The following is a 23,097-nucleotide window of genomic DNA, read 5'->3' on the forward strand; positions in this document are numbered from 1 at the left end:
CTCAGAACAAGAAAAAAGCAATAAAATGGTTGCTTGCAGCACAAAACCTTGTCCCCTAACTGCAGTAAGCGCAGGCTGCTTACAGACACCAAGTAATAAGGTAGAAGAGAGAAGGAGAAACAAAGAAGAAAGGCAAAACAGTCTCCAAATTACATTTGTGATCTTACGAATGTCACATCTCTGATAAACAAGAACTTTCCCCTTAGCAACTGAAAATATGGATTGCATGACTTCTGAACACCCCCAAAGCACACTCATTGAATGTACTTCTACAAGACCTATTCTACCATATGAAGAGAAAATCACTAGATGAAAATGGTTCATATCCCTCTGTCATGATATTTTTCCTGCACATGAATTTTGCTGCTTTCAAATGGTGGAGCCCTTCACCACCACCTCAGTGTCATGAAACCCATTCTTACTGTTACAGACACTCAACAAGAATGAACAAAAGCAACCTGTATGCAGTTTTGTCAGTACAAGTGTGAAACAACCATATTTTTAGAGAAAAGTTTTTAGAAATTATAGCCAAATACATGTTAACAGAACTTGAAATTACTCCATACTGCTAGTTTCTAAGTCAAGCTGTTTATTGTTGTAACAGAAGTTTTCTTGCTTTTAAACCAACGATGATTCTCCAGGTGTGTATTAAATGACAGCCAGCATGAAGGCCATCGACCACTTAAATACAGCAAGCAGAACACCACCTATCCTTAGTAAGTTAATGTAGAACTGACCTGGCTTCCTCTGTCAAAAGCCAACAAAAGAAAGAGCAAAACACAATTAAGAATGTGCTTATATGAGTGTAAAGGTGAAGAAGAAATGGAGTAAAACCAACTCTTCACACATCTGACAAAACCTTATCAGACCCCTTAAATACATGCAAGGGCTGGGAAAGACTGTTTAACCAGATGGCAGATATGGAAGCTCTTCTCTTTTTCCTCTCATCAAGTAAATACTATGCAATTTGTTTTGCTTTACGCGGATTTATTTCTCACCCTTGAAACCAAGAGATCATTGAGCTGACTGCTTTCTCTTTCGTGATCCCTCATCCTGGCAGGGAAGTAAGCACCCCATGAGTTAGCAGACGGCCCTGCTCCAGGTCCCTCTGCCCGGTGATCCTCCTCCTGACAGGCACTTTCAGATTTCACCTTCCTCACTCCAGCATGGTACTGGCCTCACTTTCACAGAAGCTTAAAGAAGTTGCATTTAGAACATTTAACCTGGGAATAAAGCAAGTGTTGCCACCTCCTGTCACTGACTTCTGTTTAATTAATGCTCTAAAAAATACAAAATCCCATAATAAACAGATGACAGGGTTGGTATGCTGTGCTGTCCTGATGCCACTTATGGCCCTCTAGCACCAGCAGACTGAGACGTCTGTGTAATCAAGGCCAGACATTCTTCCAGCTTGCCTTTACCAGAACCTCCTGAAGGAGAAGCACAGCCTTCTGTCTCAGGGGAGGCCTTCTGAATGTGGCCTGTCCCACAGCAGAACCTCAGCTATGACTGGGAGATGCATCCAGCAGATCTTTTCCTGGATTTGATTCCCAGGATGAGGATCACAGATGTTACAGCTCTCTCTTCCCACTTCTGGGTAAGCTGGAGAGCAACAATCAGAAGTCATACTTAAAGAAATAAAAATCAAAACAACTGACTAATGGTGTAAACTTCAGAAAACAGCCCTGAAATTCTACCTCATGGCTAAAGAAAAAGCAGAACAGATTCTGAATTAACATCCATTCACAATGCTATTTTTCAATATTAATTCAGTGATTCCTGTAGTTCAAATAATAGAGCAGGCAGAAAGGTTTATAAAAGGAAATACAAAGAGCTGGGGAAGACACAAAGGCATCTCTACAATCACTTTTGTGGTGGTTCTGTGGCACTACAGGATCAGCGTGCCTGTAAACAACACAAACCAACCTGTAGAGTCCCTACATCTCTGTGTGTAACTTACAATCAGGTATCGCTGGTGGATAGTTAGCTGGATTTGAGCCAGTAACGTGCCCTTGCAGTCCAGAAAACCAACATATCCTGGGCTGCATCAAAAGAAGTGTGGCTAGATAGTGTATGTTCTCAGGTATGGCATTTGGAATCACTGAAAAAATCCCTGAAATTATAAAATAACTTAAAATCCCAAATTAGATGGGGGTACAGTTTTGGCAACAGCAGTCACCTCGAAAGTTGACAGGCTGCCATTCAAACCAGTAGCAAATGACACAACTAATTTGCATACATTTCTTTTCATAATTAACTGAGACTAAATGTAGGCTTATGGTACATTTTGTTTGGAAATTTTTACATTACCTACTGAAAACTGGAGTCTGTAATGAAATATCTGACAGACAACTGATTATGTTCATTATCAGCATGGCTGCTCAAAACGTCTAGTTTAATACATCTTTTTCCAAGGTATTCTTTTCACGCAGGGTTAAGTACTGCTTTTAAAGGAGATACAGTGAGGTGGTAAAAAAAAAATAAATGCTTCCAAATGGACATGATAGCTACTTCTTTCCATTTCAAAGTAGAAAAGTTTTTCCTTTATCTTATTCATCCATGGAAAATAGACTTGTATTAGTAGGATTTGGATCTTATTCAGATTCTACACAGCCCATTACCAAGAAAAGGCGAAGAGGCCAAGTAGAGCTCCAGGCAGATATAAGAAAATTTGACTGTCATATTTTCTTCTAGGTAAATAGCATGGCAGCCGCAGTGAAAAAACAATCTGAATACCAAACCACTACCCCACAAGTAGCCTACCTGAATATTTAAGTTCAAAAACCACAAGGCAACTCTCAAAGGTTCTTTTTCCCTTTAGCTATTTGTTGAACTGGCTGTTGGGGAGAAGCAAAGTTTTCAGCTTTATGTAGATGTTATTTATGCTGTACTGGTTCTGACAATACAGGACTTCAACTGACAGCACTTTGTTCATGTCCCACCCAAAGGTGACTTCATCTTAAACATTATTCGACACAAATTTATGAATACAGAAATTATCTAGGGAAGTAAATCCACAGGTATAGAACCAGAAATCCCAAAGCTATGGGCCTTGGAGGAAAAGATGTTTCAGCAAGCCCTGCAAATGACCAAACAACCAAAGATTATGTCACAGCTTACCAGAAACAAGCTTTTTACTGAAATTTCCACTTGGATTTTTCCCCCCTCAAATCCATATAATGAAAATCAATAGATTTAAAAGTATTTCTAATCAAAACAGTCATCTTGTAAGCTAATTCTCAAATTGTTTTTGTGAGTGCTACCCTTCCAGAAACGCTCTCCTCCTCGCCCTGCTTTGCAGAGCCCAGACTTTAATTCAGATGAGCCAGAAATAAAACAGTTGGCCAAGAGGGAAAACAAACAAACAGAACTCCCCCCCTCCCCCCACGCAACAGGCTTTTCCAGAACAACCTACCGCTCTGCCTGCGCCTCATGTGTCATGCTGAATCACAGAAGAGCAGTGACTCACAGAGAAAACAAAATATCCTACTGCTAAACTAGAGATGTTATTCTCCATGGAGTATGTGACTGTGATATATCCCCCCTCAGCATCCCTTCTTCATTAAAATGCCTCATGAATATTTTACTAGTTCTGAGGTATCTTTTGCATGATCAATGATTTCTTCTGCACGGTTTTGAAACAGAAACAATACTTAGCTAACATGAACCGAAAGAGTAGATATTTTTACACTGATCTTCCAACAATTCATCTAGCAATATTCCTACACATTTAAACAACAGCCACAGACACGTTGGGAGCATGGTTGTTCTTTGTTTTGCATTTATAGGATACCTTGAAGACACAAACTCTTCTGGAAGTCCTTCAAAGCTACCAAAAATACCTGCAACTATGTAAAAATAACAGCTTCCATCTCATCCTCTTTTAGAACTCCCCAAATAACAGCACACGATCCTACAATCCAGGAGCCCAGCCACCTCCACCTCCTGCCTGGACTGACAGGTCATTTCCTAGCAGACATAACTTGAAAATTTCAGCCAAATGCAGCTATTCCTCAGCTAGATCTACAGTTCAAGGAAATGCAAAGACAGAACTAAAGAACCTATGTGACATGGACAGGGCAGAAAATGAGTCACACACACTTGATAACTAGGCTTTAAATATGTTTTGAAATGCTTTTGTCACAAAAACAACAACCAAAGGAAAAAAAAAGGGGGATGGCGGGTATTTACAAATACTGATGCTCTAAATGGTAGGAGGAAATGACAAAATAAACCAATGCTGTTGGCTTGCTGCACCCTATGCTCGCCCCCAGATGACTTTTCAGAAGCTGGAGAAGCAGACATAGCAGGACAACAGCAGAACAATCTGGAAACTTTTCCAATCTTCAGTCTAACTCATCTCTAGTCCCCTTATGTGCACTTGGATAGACACAACTTGGACAGGCGAGCACTGTCATAGTATCATCTCTGGCCTGACAATTTTATACATCCACAAATTGTACATATCTTCCCCACAGTCATTCTTTTTAAAATTGGTCTTGTTCCCAGATCTGATGGTGCACATGAGCAGTGGACCAATACAACTGAACAGATATAAATAGGTCAACAAAAACTTTCTGGCCTTGGAGATGGAAGAATGAGAAGGTGGTGAAAATGTTTAAAATGATGCTACTGCACCCGCACATGCATGTAACTATGCCTCATACTGCATAGTGAAACACAGTACAATCTTCAATAGCTTTTTAGCACACATTTATTGAGACTTTGTTACTCATGAACTTAACTAACCTGTGAAGTAAACCACTGAAACGCGCTGGCAGGGCTGAAATTATTATCCTACCCTGAGCATCTCTAAGGCCAAGTCACCTTACTTTTGCCCAAGGCTAGCAAATGAAGCTCTTTCAGGAGTCTCTGCTGCTGCTTTGCTACATCTCTGCCTTCCCTTTTTGTTACTTTGAAAAAAAATGCCACAACAGCCAGCCAGCCTTACAAATCTCTGCACTCCCTAAGATCTACTAACAAGCTTACTAACAAAACCCAGGAAGCTTGAGCACAGTGCCTGCAAAAAATTCCCCACTATTTGCTCTAGTTCTGTGGCCATCCACTGATGTGGGCCAAGCTCATGTTACTCTTGTGTTCTTGCTAATATTAAATAACCAAATATTATGCACAAATAATTCCAGAAAGTGAGCAATTAGCTTGTATGCATGCTTTTTCCTGATAGGCAGCCTTTTCCACAGGGCAAGGCACAGTTAATTACCCTAGCAGCATAACTGGACTCCTGAAGTTCTACACCAGAGCTTTGACACAATGGAAATTAAGCAAGCTGGGCTTGGATCCAGTTGCAATTTTCACAGTTAAGACTTCATATACAAATAGCAACTTTGAATAAATGTGATGAAAGAACATTTTAATTCTTCATCCATCTCATAAATCTTATGGGAATAATGATGCTCCCATTCCAAGTGTGGCTTAGAAGCGACACTTTTTTTTGCCTCCTACCTCGAACATTATCTAAACCACTTACTGGCTGTCTGTCCTTAAATTAGTGTTTCTGAGTGAGAAAAAAGTCCAGCTGACTTCAAGCTTTCTGCTCATTGAAAGGAGCCATTCTCAGGTTAGTAGCGTCTTGCCAAGGTAGATGCATTTTTAACAAAAAAAGCCTGAGAGTTACTGTACCACAAGTCCATGAAATAACTATTATGGGTCATTGACAAGACCAGTACAAACAGCTTAGCAGAAATAAACACGCTACATAAATCCAAAGCAAAACTACATAATCTGATAAACAAAGTAAACTTCATTATTGGGGGATCAGCTGAAAAATCTGGGGGGAAAAAACAAAAACACCACAGGAAAAACAATTCCCTTGTTTGTAACATTCCCTGAATAAAATATTGTATTCTATGCGTTAGGATGCAATAGTCTCAGGAAAGGGAAGTGAAATCTCATAGCTGTTGCTCTTGGTGTAGTTCAAAGTACAGGGAAATCAAACAAATTTCCAAAAAGTTGCTTGATTACCACAGCTATTTTTCACTCCAGCACTGTGCTACTGCTATTTCCCAGGCCCCACAAATACTGATAACCTACAGTGCGAAATGCTGTAGGACACAGAAGATAATAAATGTTCACGTATAGCACCCTTGAAAATTGAGTTGATTTTCCTTTACATCTCTAAATTACAGGTTACATCTGCGATTTCCAGAACAGATTTTACAGTGCTACCCATACTCAGTTTAAGAATTGTGACACAAAAGGCAACTTCTTGCAGAAAAAGCTTGATCAGTTTGAAATTCAATGGGCTGTGAGTGATCACCTAATAGATGTAGTGAAAAGCTTGTCAGACTACTATAAACAACATTCTTTATACTTTCTCACATACATTTAGCTCATACAAATGGCTCAACGTTTCTCAAATGAGTTTTGGATGAATAGAGAAGATTTAATGTACTCCTGAGCTGGAAAGCCCAGTTAATGTTGCATGTACACAGCTGGAAGGCTGCTTTACTGTTAAACACATCTTTCTCATAGCTTCTGTTATAGGAAATAACTATAGAAACACTTAAGTGTCAAGTTGGAACTTGCCAGGATAATGAACACATCTGATAAAGCAGAAACTATTTATCACAGATATTTCCTGCAATTAAGAGATCTTAATCATCTAGAAATCATTTTCCTGGCATGTGTCTGGCATCTTCCTGACGCTGATACAAAATGCCCACCACTGTCTTGTCTTTTAACTTAAAATTCTGGAAATGACTAACTGCTTCTTTGACGAATTAAACTAAAGTCTATTCTATCAACAGACAGTCTTGAGGAAGGACAGCCTAATTAAGTCATTGCTTCACATCCTAGCTGGCTGCTTTGGAAACTATCCTTCTCTTGGGATGAAGCTAGAAAAGACAAGGGAAGCTGGGTGATGCACCTGCTATCATGGATGTGTTCTTTTTTGGTGGTGTTTTTTTGCTTTTCTTTCACCTCCAACCCCCCAGGAATTGTAATTTAGTAAACAATGAAAGAAATTCTGAGCAATTACATACTTATTTTAAGAGTAACACTTGCTTGTAAATAATCTCAGGCAAAGGTGATTCCAAGTTGGCCATCTGCTAGAGTCACTATACAGCTCCATTTCCCCACCTCATTCCTCCCCCATTATCTCACAAGTAGGAATCTTGCAAATATTTCATCTTTTCCTGAATATGCATATATGTGAATATATCCTGATTACGAAAGAGTGCACAGACTAGATCTGAGATTTAACATTATCAGGAGAAAAACTGATGCATATTATTGGGGAATTTCATGGTAATCTTGAGAAATAGAGCTCTGGAAAACCCTAAAATTTAAAGGATAAGAGTACAAACAAGCATCTAAGTACAAAGCATGTCCGCAAGGTTTTCTACCCTTTTTAAGAGAGGTTCATGAAAGGAAACTGCTATTACTCATTGTTTGTAGGAATGGTGCCTGGAACTCCTAGGAATTCATCAGCATTCAGTGTTGTTCAAAGGAAGAGGAATGATTGTAGCCCTTGGAGTCATAAGCCTATTTCTTCACAGATCAATTGTTTGCAACAGTTTGACACCTTCTTTCATAATGAGACCAAACACACATATTGAGCACATTCCAGACTGTATTGATCTGAAGGCTGTGGTATTACTTATCCACAAAAGGTGCGTGCTGACAGCACAGGCTGCAGCACAAACTGCTTTGTTCTCAGTCCATCCCATGCTGGAGCAATTACAGCTCAAAGAAAGGGCTAGGAAGACTAATTTCTCAAAGTCAAACCATCATTTACCTTTCTGTTAACGCTGCCAACTAGAATGTTGATTCTAGCACCTCTGTCTCCCAGTTACTGGTAGAAGCCACTGATTAATTCTTGACGTTTCATTAAAGAGTTCAGGGTCAGTTACATTTTGGGTGAGGTTTTCTAAGACAATTTAAAAAGCCGGATTCTTCACTCCTGCTGAGCTCTTCTGGAAAACTTAAGACTTGTACATCCCTTCACTGGATACACTTCTCATTCTGTCACTCATCCTCCCGATTCTGCTAGTTCCACTGCCCTATCCTCCTTATAAGCTTGTCTGAATCACCATAACAACAAAAAACAGAGACAAGTTCCTCAAAATCCCCATAGTGTACAATGTAATCACCACTCCTTTCATAAGGTAACACAGACCCTTCCTACTCTGAAAAGAGAAAGAAAGCAAGAAGGAAAGCAGCACCTGGTAGGTTCTTCACCACTAGCTCAAGCAAACCTACCGGGCGTCCTCTGCCTCGTGGCCACAGGACTCTAGAAATCAAGAAACCTGCCACTGGCAATGGAGAAAGGCCAGAGCCACCTTCCTATTAGACACTTATTTCCTAACTTACAAGAACAAAAAGAAGCTCAATACACAGGTGAATAAAAATAAATCATTTAGGTTTTCCCAGTTGTGGGGAAAAGGCAAGATTAATAAACCAAGGATAAAATTACCCGAAAGCAAGGCAAGCCTACAGAAAGAAGTGCCCACCGTCTTCTCAACCCAGTTATCAAAGAAGTGTCACAAACATCAAGCAAACATTTATATCTCTGAAATAGAATGAAATCACAAACAGAAATACATGCAATCGAAGTAATGATCACCTGTAGAAGTATGAGCATCCCCTGACTGTGTTGTGAGTGAAGTGTTCCTGAGTCTTCTCATTTCCAAAGTCCTCTAATGGATCTGACCAGAGGATGTCACACATAGGTCCATATGCAGGTGGTTCCTTGAATCGATCTAACTAAGGAAAATAGGAGAGAAAGAAATACTAACTTCTTTCAACTACGTATCACAAAAACATTGATGAAAAGTTGTTATTTTTCATTCCATAGGTTGCCAAATGAACACCTCAAACAAACTGTTTTACAGCTTTGGGATGCTCTCAGCTTTAAAGCAATTGGATTTTGTGAATTTTTGAATTAAAATGCTTCTTGCTAACACTGATGAAGAGAAATAATAGAGATAACAAAAACATGAAACACTGTATGTGAATTTTGTATGGGATTTTTAATTAATTTTTTTTTACTGTTTTTTACAGGTTGTTCCACTAGCAAATAAGGACAGTATTCCTGTGTTGTGTGATTTTTCAGATATCACAGCACTTGATTCATGTGCGGCATTTCAAGAACAAGGTACAACAGATATTTCAAAGCAAATTCCCATTTTGATTTCAATATATTTTGAGGGGGAAAAAAAATTGAACAACCCCAACAATATTTAAGTACCAAGACAATATTCACACCATAGCACCAGAACAGGCTGCTCTGGGAGGTTATGGATTCTGCTTCTCTGGAGATATTCAAGACACACATGGATGCCATCCTGTGCAGCCTGCTGTAGGGGGCCAGCTTTGCAGAGGGAATGGACTTGATGATCTCTGGAGGTCCCTTTCAGCTCCTACAATTCTGTGATCCTGTGACTCGCTACATTATAAAACCCTGCTATATTTCTATTCCTCCCATAACCCCACTCCTAATTAAATAGCTAAAAATTTGTTTCTGTTTGATCTCTGGTACTAAAAACTACAATTATACAGAATCATGCTGTAAGATTACAACGTAGGGAAATATTAAAAAGCAGTATTCCTCTTACCAGGCTACAAATTAACCTCAGAATACAATTCATCTTGTAGTGTCTATAAAAGTCAAAAGTATATACCCATATTTCTTTTTAGCAATATCAACTGAGATCTCTTTTTCCAAAACATCTGAATAAAAAATCCTTGAAAACATTCAACAACATGAGTATGTAAAGAAACCATTTCACAGCATCTACATGGAGCTCAGTAAGTACAGTATCACATCTTCTGTTACATGCTTTAAGTATCATGAATTTTTTTCTACAACTGTCTTTTACCCTTCTCTCCAAGAAAATGCAGAATGCCCGTTATGTTGCAAGGAATCATCAGGTAGTATGTTTACAATGTGCTAACAGATCTCTCTTACACAAAACTAATGCTGTGTGTTCATTTGCTCCTCAGTACTTACTCACCTAACAATTATTTTTTCAGAACACAAAGATGATAAATCCTGTGTCTTACTGGATGTTGGAGATTTCTTCACCTCAATAAAACAACATAGCACTAATTACAGCAATTCCTTTTATGCTCTATTTAAAAGGACCTTTAAAAGGTGATAAGGTTGATGTGAATGTCAAAACGACATAAAAGCATCTTACATGAAAGAAAGCAAGAAATGATTCACATTCTGTTTGTCAGTGATTAACTGCTCACTCATTAGACCTGAGCGCTACTCATACTTACTTTTCTGATGTCATCTAGGGTGTTGATCTCTGGAGACAAGCCACCGTGTACACACAGGAACTGTTGGTTCATCAGAGCAGCCAAGGGAAGGCAGTCGAAGGCATCCATGCAGGCATCATATACTCGTTCTGAATATTTGATTTTACCTTTTAAAGATCAAAATGATAACAGAAAGTACCATCAACACTCAAAAGGAAAACAGAAATTAGGATGCTCCTTAGTACCTTGATCTTGCTGTCACAACTCTCCTGTACTGAGGACTGCATCAAAGCTTGCTTTGCATTTAAAAAATATATCTTTAGGGTTATTGTTCTCAACTGGTGAAAAAGTTCTTTATTCTCCAGTTAAGGTGAAAAGTTCTGCAACTATATTTCTGAAAAAAACTGCAAATAAACGATTTTATATCCTATTACTGTCTGCCATGAAATCCATACAGAAAGCCTTAATAAAGTTTGCTGAATGGTAATCAGCTACTACATTTTCACTCAAAGTAATCAGAAGCTCAGTCCCTTATAATTAATTATCTACAGAAATACCATTATGAAATGAATGGGGTGGTACAATGAAGCTGAAATGTTAATTTTCCAATACAGATATTAAAGCCAGCAAACCATGAAGCCTTCAAGCCAATTAACATTTCCTTTATACTCACTGCTAAGCAGGCAACACAGACTTATGGCAATAGCTTCAGTTTACAATCTCAGAAAAAAAAAGTTTGATTATGCAAGTAAAGGTCTACATCTAATGAGCTTTTGTGTGTCACTGCATCCCTGCTTGCAACAAAGAAAAGAATTCCCTCAAAAAGAGTGTCAGCCTACTTACAAGGTAAATGTGAACATGCCACATTTCTAAGCATTAGCTCTGAGTCTAATCCCCTCTCTCCACAACTGAAACACCCTCCCCAAGCCCTACAGGACGACTGCCCTCTCAGGGAGCATGGATGACACATTAACATTACATAATGTGAACATTAAAAGTGCCTTAAAAATTACTGATACAAAGCATATATCAAATACAAACCAAATAACTGAAGCTGTTGAACAGGGAGTCAAGAAAACTTAGAAGGTACACTTACATTCTTGCTTAAATGTGAAATACTCTGTTAAATGTCTACATTCATGATTCCCACGAAGTAAAAACAGTGTTTTGGGGTAAAGGATTTTCAAGGCCCACAAGTACAGCACACACTGAAAAGACAGAGAAAAAGAATTCATAAACCGTTATGAAATTCAGTCACTTTTCTCCCCCCCGCACTTGGTTGGAAACACAAAGAGAAGCAAATCCAGACTGTCAGTAGTCTGTAACACAGTTGCACACACTGGGTAAATCCCTGCCTTGATGGCTTTCAAGAAGCAGTGTGGTGCATCCCTGAAATAACACCAGTGTGCTCCACCTGGAAGGTCAGACCAAAATCCGCACTGGAAACAATTTCACAGGAAGATCAGCATTTCCTGACTGAAGAAAGAGTTGCCATAGAACAATTTAACCTGCACTTCAGGAAATACCTTAGCTTCCAGTACTATGCTATTTCTATGTTACCCTTTGTAACGAGCATTAGCTTATTATTCACTCAACAATGTCCAGTGCGAGTGACTGAGAAAAGAATCCACCAAGGCCTTGCTTTAAAATGAAGTTACTCCAAAGCTTCAGAAAAGCCTTTTGTTTAAACCAGAAGATTTCTATTTGAGAGAATAATTCTTCTAATAACGGTTTTAAAACAAGATATAGCTCAGAGGAGCTAGTATCTGCTCAGACCTCCCACGACCATCTGAATAAAATAGCTGTGTTGAGCCAAAACTGGCATGGCAATGTAGCTCTTAACAGATGAGCAAACTTGCAACCTTTGTGGAATATTTATCACGTGCACATGATGGCCCCAGCTTCCAGGAGAGCTGATGGAAGTACGACCATCCTATCTCACCCCAGGAGGTTCACTGTTCAGTCTTCCCAATGCTGCCAAGGCAAGCAGCTCGCTGCTGGGAAGCTGGGGCTGTTTAGTCTGGAGAAAAGAAGGATGAGGGGAGACCTTATTGCTCTCTTCCAGTATCTGAAAGGTGCTTACAGTGAGAGCGGGGCAGGTCTCTTCTCACTGGTGACAAGTGACATGATGAGGGGAAATGGCCTAAAGTTGCACCAAGGTAAGTTGAGGTTGGAAAGAAGTGTTAGGAAACACTTCTTTACAGAAAGGGTAGTTAAGCACTGGAATAGGCTCCCCAGGGAGGTGGTTGAGTCATGGTCCCTGGATGTGTTTAGGAGCAGTTTGGATGTGGTGCTCAGGGACACGATTTAGCAGAGTGTTGTTAGAGTTAGGGTACTATGGTTAGGCTGTGGTTGGTACTGATGATCTTTAAGGTCTTTTCCAACCTGAGTAATTCTATGATTCTGCGATTCTGTCCACTCACTGCAGATTTGTTGCACGAGAAATAAAAGTTATCTTTTGCGTTTGCAGCTATCCACTAATACCATCCCACCTCATTCTGCTGGGGGAATTTATTTACCTTAATAACCAACAGCTTGGAAACTCAATGTACTTCTAATAGTGGTTTCTGCATAGCACAGAACCATCACTTTTGTCAGTTCAATGCCTTTAAATTTGTACAGTATGAATTCTCTTCTACAATTCAGAATGTCTTGATAAAAAGAAACAGAAAATTTATGGTAATCATATCTGAACATTTCGATTTCTGCTCTCATTTGCTAAACAGTCATCATCTCATACAAAAAAGAATGAAACATTTTTATATTTGCGCTAAGACTCACACTCTACAGATAATTATATAGCAGCAGGAGTTTTACAATACTGCACTTTATGTTGAATTTATTACGCGTAAACTTCTAGATACTGACAGGACTTCCTAATTTGCTTGTTTATTCAGAGGCTTTATAGGCAAGTTAAGGAGTAGTGAAGTTACAGGCAGGACTTGAAAAATCAGTCTTCCCATTTGGGAAAACAAGGAAGAATCTCTCCTGAGCTCACATCACTTTCTCCCTCCAATGGGACCTACTGCCACACCAGGCAGTGAGAAGAGATGGCCCAATACCAGGAACACCGCTGTGACATCATCCAGATGGAAATTAGAACATTAAGTCATGGGAGTTAATGGCCTCAAGGTGCACCAGGGGAGGTTTATACTGCTTGTTAGGAAGAATTTTGTCACTTAAAGGGTGGTTGAGTAGTGGAATGTGCTGCCCAGGTCAGTGGTAGAGCCCCTGTCCCAGGAGATACTTAAGAGATGCATGAGCCATGTCCTTTAGAGCCATGCCAAGTGGTGGGGTTCAGTAGGTGTTGAACTTGTTGTTGGCTGGACTTTATGATCATGAAGATCTTTTCCAACCTACACTGTGGCCCAAAACAATGAGGAAGAGCATCCCTAGGGAAGGTTTTCGGAAGCTTGTACAGGGAGAAAAGACTTGGCTTTGAGGCTTTCACTTTGCTGGGGAAGGAAGCCTGGACTCCTCCAAGCCACCAGCAGAATTCTCTAAAACTGATAATAACTGTTAGGTCTCATCATTATTCCAAAGACTCTGGAACACTCAAGTTCTTTTAACTTATTGCTTAATGCAAAAAATTGATGTAAATGCTGTGAGACAAGATGACTAAAATGATGCTCCCATTCATACATGAAGAGTTCCAACTTTTTAGAAGTTATATTGAAGCTACCCTAAAGCTTCTAGTTCTGCCAAAATCACTTTATAATTTGGGAAAGTACAATGAGTAGTGGAAAGATGAAGTGCTTTGTTAAGAAATAGAGTGGCATAGATTTTCTTTTAAAGCTTTACATTCTCATAAAGCCCCAGAAAGATTGAAGCGCGCACAAGATACTTAAAATACCATCCAGGTCTAGAAAGCAAGGCAAATAAGGAAAACAACATTTTATCTTTTACTTTTTTGTGTGCATTTGTTACTTGCTAACGCATAGAACACTTAAACTTGCTTAATCATACTCTTATTCTTCTATGTTTCCTTTGAAGCATTTAAGAGAACCAGACAGAAAAAGGGAAATCAAGGCAGCACATTCTGCATTTCCAAACCACTATTCAAGTAACATAATCCCAACATGAACAGTTTGTGTAGTTTTCAGTGCTGTCATATTTAAGTCTTATTGTTTAGATAGTTCCTTTATTTTTTTCTCTTTTCTGTTTTTAAGTCCAGTAACAAGCTATTGTAATAAACAAGAACTAATTAGCAGATTGTTATTTCAAACTAAACAAATACGAGGTGGCATCTTCATCATCAGGAAGGAAAGGTCTGTGCAATTAAGTTCTGTGTAAGCCAGAGATGTGCATTTTCAAATTGGACAAGGGATTTGTGTTTCTTACACTTTGATACCTCCCCACCTTCTGAACCAGGAAAACAAAGACCCCTAAACTCTAGCATGAAACTCATATTAAGTTAAGATGAAAAACAGTCACCACTGCTGCTAATGATAGCAGAGTCCTATGCCTCATGTATGCTCCTTTGTCAAGAATGCATAGCCAGCCCTGTGAAAGCTGAAGATCACTATTAGCTCTGTGGTTCTATATGAGTAACAGAAAATGAACTCTCCAGAAATGACTGATGCCACTGTGCACTCCCCCAGCAGACGAAGTTCAGTGTGAATAAACATAAGGTAATATAATATATTAAGCCATGCATTACAAAGGTCTCTACTGCTCTGTGAACTGTGGTGTAACGTTTAGCACAGCTCCTTCACTCACACACACTCTAAATACAAAAAATGCACACTTTAAATGCACTGCAACGATTATACCATTGCAGGAGCTAGTACAGATTCAGGTTTCTAAAACTGAATAATTAATGGAAACTACATAAATTTTTGCACACTTAATTGCATTTGCACTACTAGTACAACCATTTCAGAGACACAGATGCATCGCATCTAGAGCCAAAACAATCCAGTGATGCAAATCCTTTTCTGAGCTCCCATTTCTTGAGCACAGGGAAAGAAAGCACTACACGCCGCAGAAAATAAGAAATGATAGCACTGACTTCACTGCAACCAGCTTTGCATTTTATTTCCCACTCTTCCTCTTTTTTTCTCCAGCTTTCAGGGCATAAATGATGATCTCTTCTCTTAAGGCTCAGCTGGTAAACAGACAGTACGGCAGTATAACCAGATCTTCAATATCAACCTACAGACAGTCTTTATGCCAGTGCAACACGCTTTTCTAATTGATGTAAGATCAGATAGTGAAATTCTTCATAATTGCTGCAAACAGCTCGCTTTTTTCTTGCTAGAAATATGACAAAAGCAGTTTCTCCATTTTGCAGCTTCAGTCTCTGTGTTTGGGAAATGAAGAAGTCTGCACATCTCTAGTTTTGTTCATTTTGTTTTGTTAACTAATCTCAACTGTCTGCCCTGTCAAAACTGATCAGAATGCATCTCATGATACTCAGTTCAAATTTAAGCCTATGTGTTTTTATGTGGGATTGGGCAGGAAGAGAATTCCAACAGTTAATATTAATGCGTAACATTAATGCATTATATTTGGTATTTACTGTGGTGGTCGTTTTTCAGACATCAATGAAAAGCAGTCTACATGCATACTCTACCCTGCATCAGTCACATCTGACTTCTGAAATGCCTTCAGACTCAGGTAAAGATCAGACATTCTTCCTTACTACTTATTCCAGCATACCCACATATAAGCTAACTATGCTTTGGATTTAGAAATAAAAATAATATAAAAATTGTTATAAAAGATTTATTTTATCCATGACCATAAACAAGTCTGAAAAGGAAAGCCAAAAGGTTTCTCCTCCATAGTCAAAACCCTGGAACAGTGCACAAGCACAGTCTGGAAAGGTTATCAGCTACAGAGCTGAGGAAACAAGTGTACCACATCAGATACTGCAGCTTGCAGAAGTCTGTTATTCTAAGTGAAGAAATGCTCAGCTCTGCCAAAAGACCAAGTGGAAAAGACAGCACAGCTAAGGGATAAAGATTTGGTCCGTGCCAAGAAAGCTCCTCTCATTCTAGTTAGAGTTTTGCTTTTATTTTTCTTTTTTTGTTTTTCTTTTTTGGTAGCCATCAAAATTTCTTTACTAGTCTCTCCCCCTGCAACAACTTGCTTAGAAGTAATTGAACAGGCTAAAATGCTCTCTTCAAGCAATGCTGCTAACTCTGCCTGGTAAAAACAGAGCACGTGCATGAACGATTGAACCCTTGGATCAAAAGCTCTGTGGGGCAAGAACTGTCATTTCTGATGAGTGCCTTACGCAAACACTTCTCTCTTTTTCCCTGTGCATTATCAAATGCCTTCCACCTACCTTACGCAATTTCTTCTTCTGTTCTTCATGATAATAGCTTGCATTATATAGCACCTTTCATCCAGAAGAATCCCAAATGCTTTCCAGCCCACAGACAAGGATTATCTCGCCCACTGCCAGAACTCAGCTAGGCCTAGGCTCAATGGTGTCACTTTTACGCTAGATAATGCACAGCAACTGAAGGGGATTTTAAAAAGCTTCTATTACTTGTGATTAGTACCTTGGACCACCTACTTAATTATTTTGGAAAGACCCCAGAACTGCAGTTGTTTCATGTCATCTACGCTGGCAGAAAAGGGAGCCAACAGACCAAATAAAGAGCGTGGGGTACAAGTGTGGTGGAAATACGCATTGAGGCACGGTAGGACTGTTTTTCCACTAGGAGCTCTAGGCCAGCACAAAGTCCTGGCAAGGGCTGGGGCCTGCTTAAATGTACTCAGGACCCCTTCTCCACAAAGCATCCCCCAGCCTGCCAAAGCACATTCCTTTTGTTTTCCTTTCCTTGTCAGTACTGATTCTGGTAAGTTCATGCCTGAATGCATAGCTGTAAATCCAAATACAGTTATGAAACAGTATGCCTTTTCTTTCAGAGGCATTCTTTAATCAAGGTGACAGGTGGAGAGAATCAGTTATGCACCAAAAAAGTAGTAATCTGAGAACCCTACATACAAAAAGGAATAATGTAAGTGACAGTTAAGATATTTCCTTTGTGCTGATAGGAGCCAGCACAGCTCCCAGTGAAAAAGCAGCGTTCCAGAATGGAAAATCTAAATGCAGAATATAGTATATATGTGTGCAGATTGCTAAATGAATTATTTTAAGGGGCCTATTCCCCACCCATAAGCTATTTTGCTGTTATATGGTTTGTTCATCTTTATTCAGTAATAGCTCTGGAATAAATTCTGGCAAACTGTCGGGCAGGCACTTGAAAACCGAAGCAGATCATTTCTCCTATCTCTTGTATTAAAAACATATAAAGAAATGGAAACAAAACTCAAATCTTCCAGATGCAACCTGGCACAGTCCAAGTCTTCAGGAGATATGAATGAGGCTGGCATGTCTGAAAAATGTCAGCTCAAGATTCAGCTGCACAGCAGAATGGGCCAGTGAAGCTCCCTACCATATTCCCAGCCTTCCCCCAGCAGCCCTGCACCCACACAATGAAAGGCTGGCCCACAGCTGACCATAAATTTGAGATGGGATAAAGAAAACACACATATCTCAAAAGAAAGCAGGAAGCTTTGAATTCAGCATTAGACTAATCCTGGCTACATATAATAATTTACAATAGGTGGACTAAAATCTTGCAGATCTTGAGTTTTTAGAGATTTTGCACTTGGAACAGTGCTTTTCTATGTGTAGAATGTTTCACCTCCCAAAGATTATGTTAACATTCTAAAGTAAGTTTTAAAAGCAGCCAATAAAGCAGAAGCAGTTTTATAGAATCTTATTTTTAAGACAGTTCATGCCGTAAAAATAGAACTGGCAAGACAATGCACTGATCCATTTTGCAAACACATTAGTAATTCAGCTGTTTGGGACTATGTTTTTTATACTGCTAAGACAATAGTGTACTAAAGATATACTTTGTAAAATGAAACATCAGTGCATGCAGCCACCTCATCAGCAGGTACGCGGCCATGCATAAAAGGACCAACACTGCTTTTAACATAATGTATTTTCCCTCATCACGGAGGGAGTTCAAGTCCAAATTTTACAGAGAAAAGACTTGAGCTGTAACTCAAAAGCTGTTACAAGGCACTACGAGAACAATCGTTCTCTTAGTGACCAGATCACCTATGATCAGCTGAACGTATCTAGATGAGATTTTATTTGATAATTGAGCACCTCAACTGTCAGTCTGCAAAACCAAACAGCAAAACAGAATAAATTCAGTTTCTCTCATGAGCACCGCAGCAATGCACTTAAGCCCAGTATTTGACTTTCTTCTCATAAAACGTTTGGATGGAACATTGGACAGGGCACTGCCTCCTTCAAGGATTTTCCATCACAAGGCCACTGAAGATACTGTAATTTGACCTGAACATTTCACATCCTGCACCTACACAATGTCTCAGCAGCTTCAGCATCACTGCTCTGTGGATTCAAGTGCTTCATCAAGAGCCAAAGATCACATGCCCTGCAACCTGTACCTAAACAGAACTCAACCTTCCCAGCATGATGTGTTATCTGCTGGCTTTTGTTCTCTCTCTCCTGATCTTGTCCTTTCATTTCATACCTTGGAAAAATAACCAAAAACAAAACAGGAAGTCCAACTACACTGTGAATTACTCATTTAATTCCTCTATCTCTTTCCTAACAGCTCATGCATATTCATTCTACCTAACTTGTGCAAGCTGCAGAGCCGACTGCCTTCTGTGCTATCCTAGGAGGGCCCCTACAAGCACCAAGGCCTGTTCTTCATCAGCTTTTCAGCACAGATACAGTGGGATTTATCTGGACATCACTCCAGTGACATGTAACAATGACCTCTTTTGTTCATGGTGGTATCTGCAAAGAACCTCAGCATTCCTGAACTCATTAAATTACTGTACCAAATACATGCCACAGTCTGCAAGCAGATTCGCGGTCAGAAACAGAACTTACTTCAATGCTGAAGTACCCTCTGTCCACGTAGTCCCCCAGGAAGAGGTAGCGTGTGTTGGCAGGTGATCCTCCCACTTCAAACAGCTTCATCAGGTCAAAGAACTGGCCGTGGATGTCACCACACACTGGAAGAAAAAAAAGAATAATATTCAGTGTACCCATGCTATAATCATCTTAGATACCCACATTCTGAGGTCAGCCTCTTGTAAGAAATGCATTATGACAATATTCCACATGGTTCTCTAGTTCAGCGATCACCAAAAACTGGCAGTTCAGCAAAAGCTGTTCTTTAAGGGTCTGCATCCACTTCAGTGTGCAAAAGGTGACCAACTAATGAAAGTAGAGCTATCAAATGAACCTGACCTACATTTATTTTCACATATTGTGTCCATTTCTTCTGCTACCCAACAGAAAACAAAACACCCCTGATAGCAATAAGATGAGCTAAAGACGGCCTGAAAAGAAAACATGATCAAGCAAAGGTTACCTTTTCTTCCACCATAATACCAATGCTTGTCTCAAGTTCATATGAACACGATTAGCCTTTCTGCAAAAGGAGGAACGTGCCAGTCCTGTCTGTGTATGCTGATGCTGCAACTGACAAATTTTGGAGAGGCTTTTGCAGTCTTCCATGGAAGCTTAACTAACAATGCTGTGTTAAAACCTAGTTAGTTTTGCCTTGTTTTGTTTCCTCTAACCAAGTGAGGTGGGGGAAAAAAACAAACAAACACCCAACTTAGGGTGAAACCCAGGCCTTTTCAGGCAACAAGCTTTGACAAAGAAAACACTAACAGCCTTAAGGCCTGAAGATGAAAGAGATAAGGGCTGGAAAGACGACCTCTGCAGCTCAGTCTCTCATGAGAGCAGCCTGAGAATATCTGTTAAACACAGCCATCAGTAGGGAAATATCCATACCACTTTTAGGCTGGTTTAGTCCTGTTTAAATGTTTTCTCCAGTGCTACTATATTTCCACAGTGAACAACATATTATGGTGTAATAAACCTGTTTGTTTATCAATACCTTCTTGGATTTTCATGAGCTTCTAGTGCAAAGCAGCTTATCCAACACACATGCCTCTGGTAAATGCAAAGAAGACTGCATGAATACAATGCCTCCCATTTTTTGTGAGGGCTGCTAGGAAAGTAATACCTCCTATTTTATTATGTTGGACCATGCCGTCAGAGGCAGACGGTGGTGGTACTGCAATAGAAGCTGAACCTTCCCAGCAATATCCCATGCATATTGTTATAAAATACATCTGTTACAAAATATAACAGATGGCAGCAGAGGGACAGTTGGACAAAATGGCATCTGATATAGGAGAGCATATGAAGCAAAGGTGTGTCACTGAATTCCTCTGTGCAGAAAAAAAACTGCACTCACTGACATTCATCGACACTTGCTGAAACCCAGAGAGTGGATGTGAGCACAGTGAGGCAATGGGTGGCGTGTTTCAGCAGCAGTGTCAGGGACATGAAGGACCACATTGTGGATGGCCATACACAGCTGTCACACCACAAAATGAAGAGGGCCTCAATCAGCTCATCCACGTGAATCAGCTAGTGCTGGTGACTATGAGAATAGCTGAGAATGTGCTCCATCAAACAGTGTTGTTGTGCTCTTTGTATCTGTTGTAGTTTGCACGGGAATAAATAAGAGGCACTACTTTCAAAGTGTCCTAAATAGACTTGCTCTCCCTTCAGCAACTCAAAAGTCCTGATCTGCAGACTGGAAGGGTGATGATAAAAGATGCTGAATAAACCAGGTGACAAAGATGGACTTTATCTTGCATCAGCAACAAAACTTATTTACTGCTAACAATAAAGTCAGAAGACTTCAGATATTCTCCTTCAAGTAAGAGTTTGAGCTTTGGTTGTCAAGTGGTATTCTCATTTGAACTTAAAAATCTGGAAGTCAATACAAAGGTTGTGTTCCATCACAGATTAATATACCTCAAATTAATCTCATGCCCTGGAAAAGCTGAAGTCACATCTCCACCTAAATAAAAAAGGACTATACAGAATAGCAGTTGCAACACCAAATCCAACAAACTGGCAGCACAAGATCCCTATGCTTTCTTTCACTGCAGCTCAGTGTCACATTACACAGTTTACTTACAGTGCTTCCCCCTGAATGTCTAGGCTAACAATAGGATCAGTGTAACATGGACACACCATGCAAAACATAACTAAACAAAATTAACAACACATAAAAAGCACTGATCTTGCAGTCACTGCTTTCATAAATGTTGATGTGAAATTGGTGGCAATTTACGAGTGTTGGTTAGCTGAGCAGTTTTCTGTAACAACAAGGTATTTTCCCCATTACACAGCATACAGTATTCTTATCATTGCTGCATTATATTATATAATCTCTTTTTCCAAGTTGATTTTTCCCCATGAGTTTTAGATGACAGCCTTCAAGTTGCAGTTATCAACTGATAGAATTTCTAGCTAAGAATAACAAGTGCAAACATTTACAAAAAATAAACACAACTGAAACCCTCCAGTAGCATAAAACACTCTTATTTCTCTAAAAATAAAATAAAATTTGTGTACGCCGAAGGAAAAATGTTTTTATCATGTTTTTTTATTTGAACACATTCATCTTCCAAAACCAGGCACGTTGCTCAACTGCACTCCTCTGCACGGACACTGTGGGAAGATGGAAGACACGTGGTGTGTTGATGGCCAGGCAATCTGCTTGCCCAGCCTCCAGCAGCAAGCTTTCCCTTACATAACTGTGCAGTTCTCCTAATTATCGCCCGCCCCCATTTGCTGCAACTGTAAAAAGCCTCAAGTTGAACAAGACTGAAAGACTTGAAAGGGATTTAACTTTTGCTCTTTCACAAAAACACCAAAAAACCAACTACTTATTTCTCTGTGTTTGGACATGTAAACAAATAGGGAGACAGAAAAACCAAGGGGTTGAAAAGCTCTCTCCAAGTAGCTGAACGTCCACGAGTTTGTTGGAAGTCAGAAAAGCAGAGCACAAGCCAGTAAGGACACAAATAACAGCAAACTATTGCATGACTCGTAAAATCCAAACTAGCCTGGACTGGAGTGTCAATAGCTGATGAAAACTCCAGGCATCTTACACAGAGCAGCCTGTTCTTCCATACTTGAGAGTAGATTCAGAAACACATAGAACAAAAGAGAAAGCTAAAAAGCCCTCAAGCCATATCTTGCCAAGCAATTACAGCAAGTCCAAAATATTGAGCATAACATCAGTAGGTAAAGCAATGGGAACAAGAGAAGATGCTCAAAATTGATAGTTAACAGTGGGATTTGATTTACACAGTCAAATCCCAGAATTCCTACTGAAAGATCACAGTGTTACATATAGGTAACAAAATCAGCATTTTGCTTTGGAATGGCACAGAATAACTTAAGGATCTCACACTCCCCAGGTTTGAGCATGCAGACCTGAAACATCCTTTCAGCATTAAGACAGCATATCCATCTTCCAATGGATGCTCATTCAGAAATAAATTAAGGAGAAACTTACCAATAACCATACACAGTTCCAAACTACCACCTGTAGTTTGAAATGAACTTATTTTAGAGCTACAGTTCTGCCTTATTTCTTTTCCACCGGTAAACCCTTACTAACATAATATCTGGAAGATTTCCCAGGCAGGCGAATCAATGCTTCATCTTTCATTTGGTGAGGACAAAATTGTATTTCCATTCATGAAGGCAGAAGCATCCACCAGTCATTGCTCTGCCATGTCGTTTCACGTCTCAGAGCTTCTGATCACTCTCATTGTTGCAGCACAGTCTCACATGCAGCTCACAGCACAGCACACCTGCTTTACATTGCTGTAAGTTCACCACCTTCCCCCTTCATGTTACAGAAGAAAATGTTGAAAGCACAGTACTTGTAGGTTCATGCTTACTCTTAAACAAGAATTGCCAGTGCATCTGTGAATCCTTTTCATTTTGCTGAAGACTTCCCTTTGCATACTCATGAA

General features: G+C 39.6%; 1 protein-coding gene across 5 annotated transcripts in view; it reads right to left on the bottom strand.

The window, feature by feature from the left end:
• Nucleotides 1-19,300, bottom strand: part of PPP3CA (protein phosphatase 3 catalytic subunit alpha) — a 53,182-nt gene extending 33,882 nt beyond the window's left edge. For 4 of the 5 annotated variants that reach the window (XM_032444064.1, XM_032444063.1, XM_032444065.1 and 1 more), the window contains exons 1-4: nt 19,124-19,300; nt 11,321-11,432; nt 10,246-10,391; nt 8,585-8,724 (exon numbers count right to left, since the gene is read on the bottom strand). In XM_032444064.1, the coding sequence (XP_032299955.1) occupies nt 8,585-8,724; nt 10,246-10,391; nt 11,321-11,432; nt 19,124-19,285 (560 nt within the window). In that variant the 5' untranslated portion in view covers nt 19,286-19,300. The remainder of the gene's footprint in view (nt 1-8,584; nt 8,725-10,245; nt 10,392-11,320; nt 11,433-19,123) is intronic. The other variant, XM_032444066.1, reaches the window with a different exon arrangement.
• Between the last annotated feature and the right edge of the window lie 3,797 nt (nt 19,301-23,097).

This window comes from Coturnix japonica, chromosome 4 (assembly GCF_001577835.2).
Source record: "Coturnix japonica isolate 7356 chromosome 4, Coturnix japonica 2.1, whole genome shotgun sequence".
NCBI classification, from domain to species: Eukaryota; Metazoa; Chordata; class Aves; order Galliformes; family Phasianidae; genus Coturnix; species Coturnix japonica.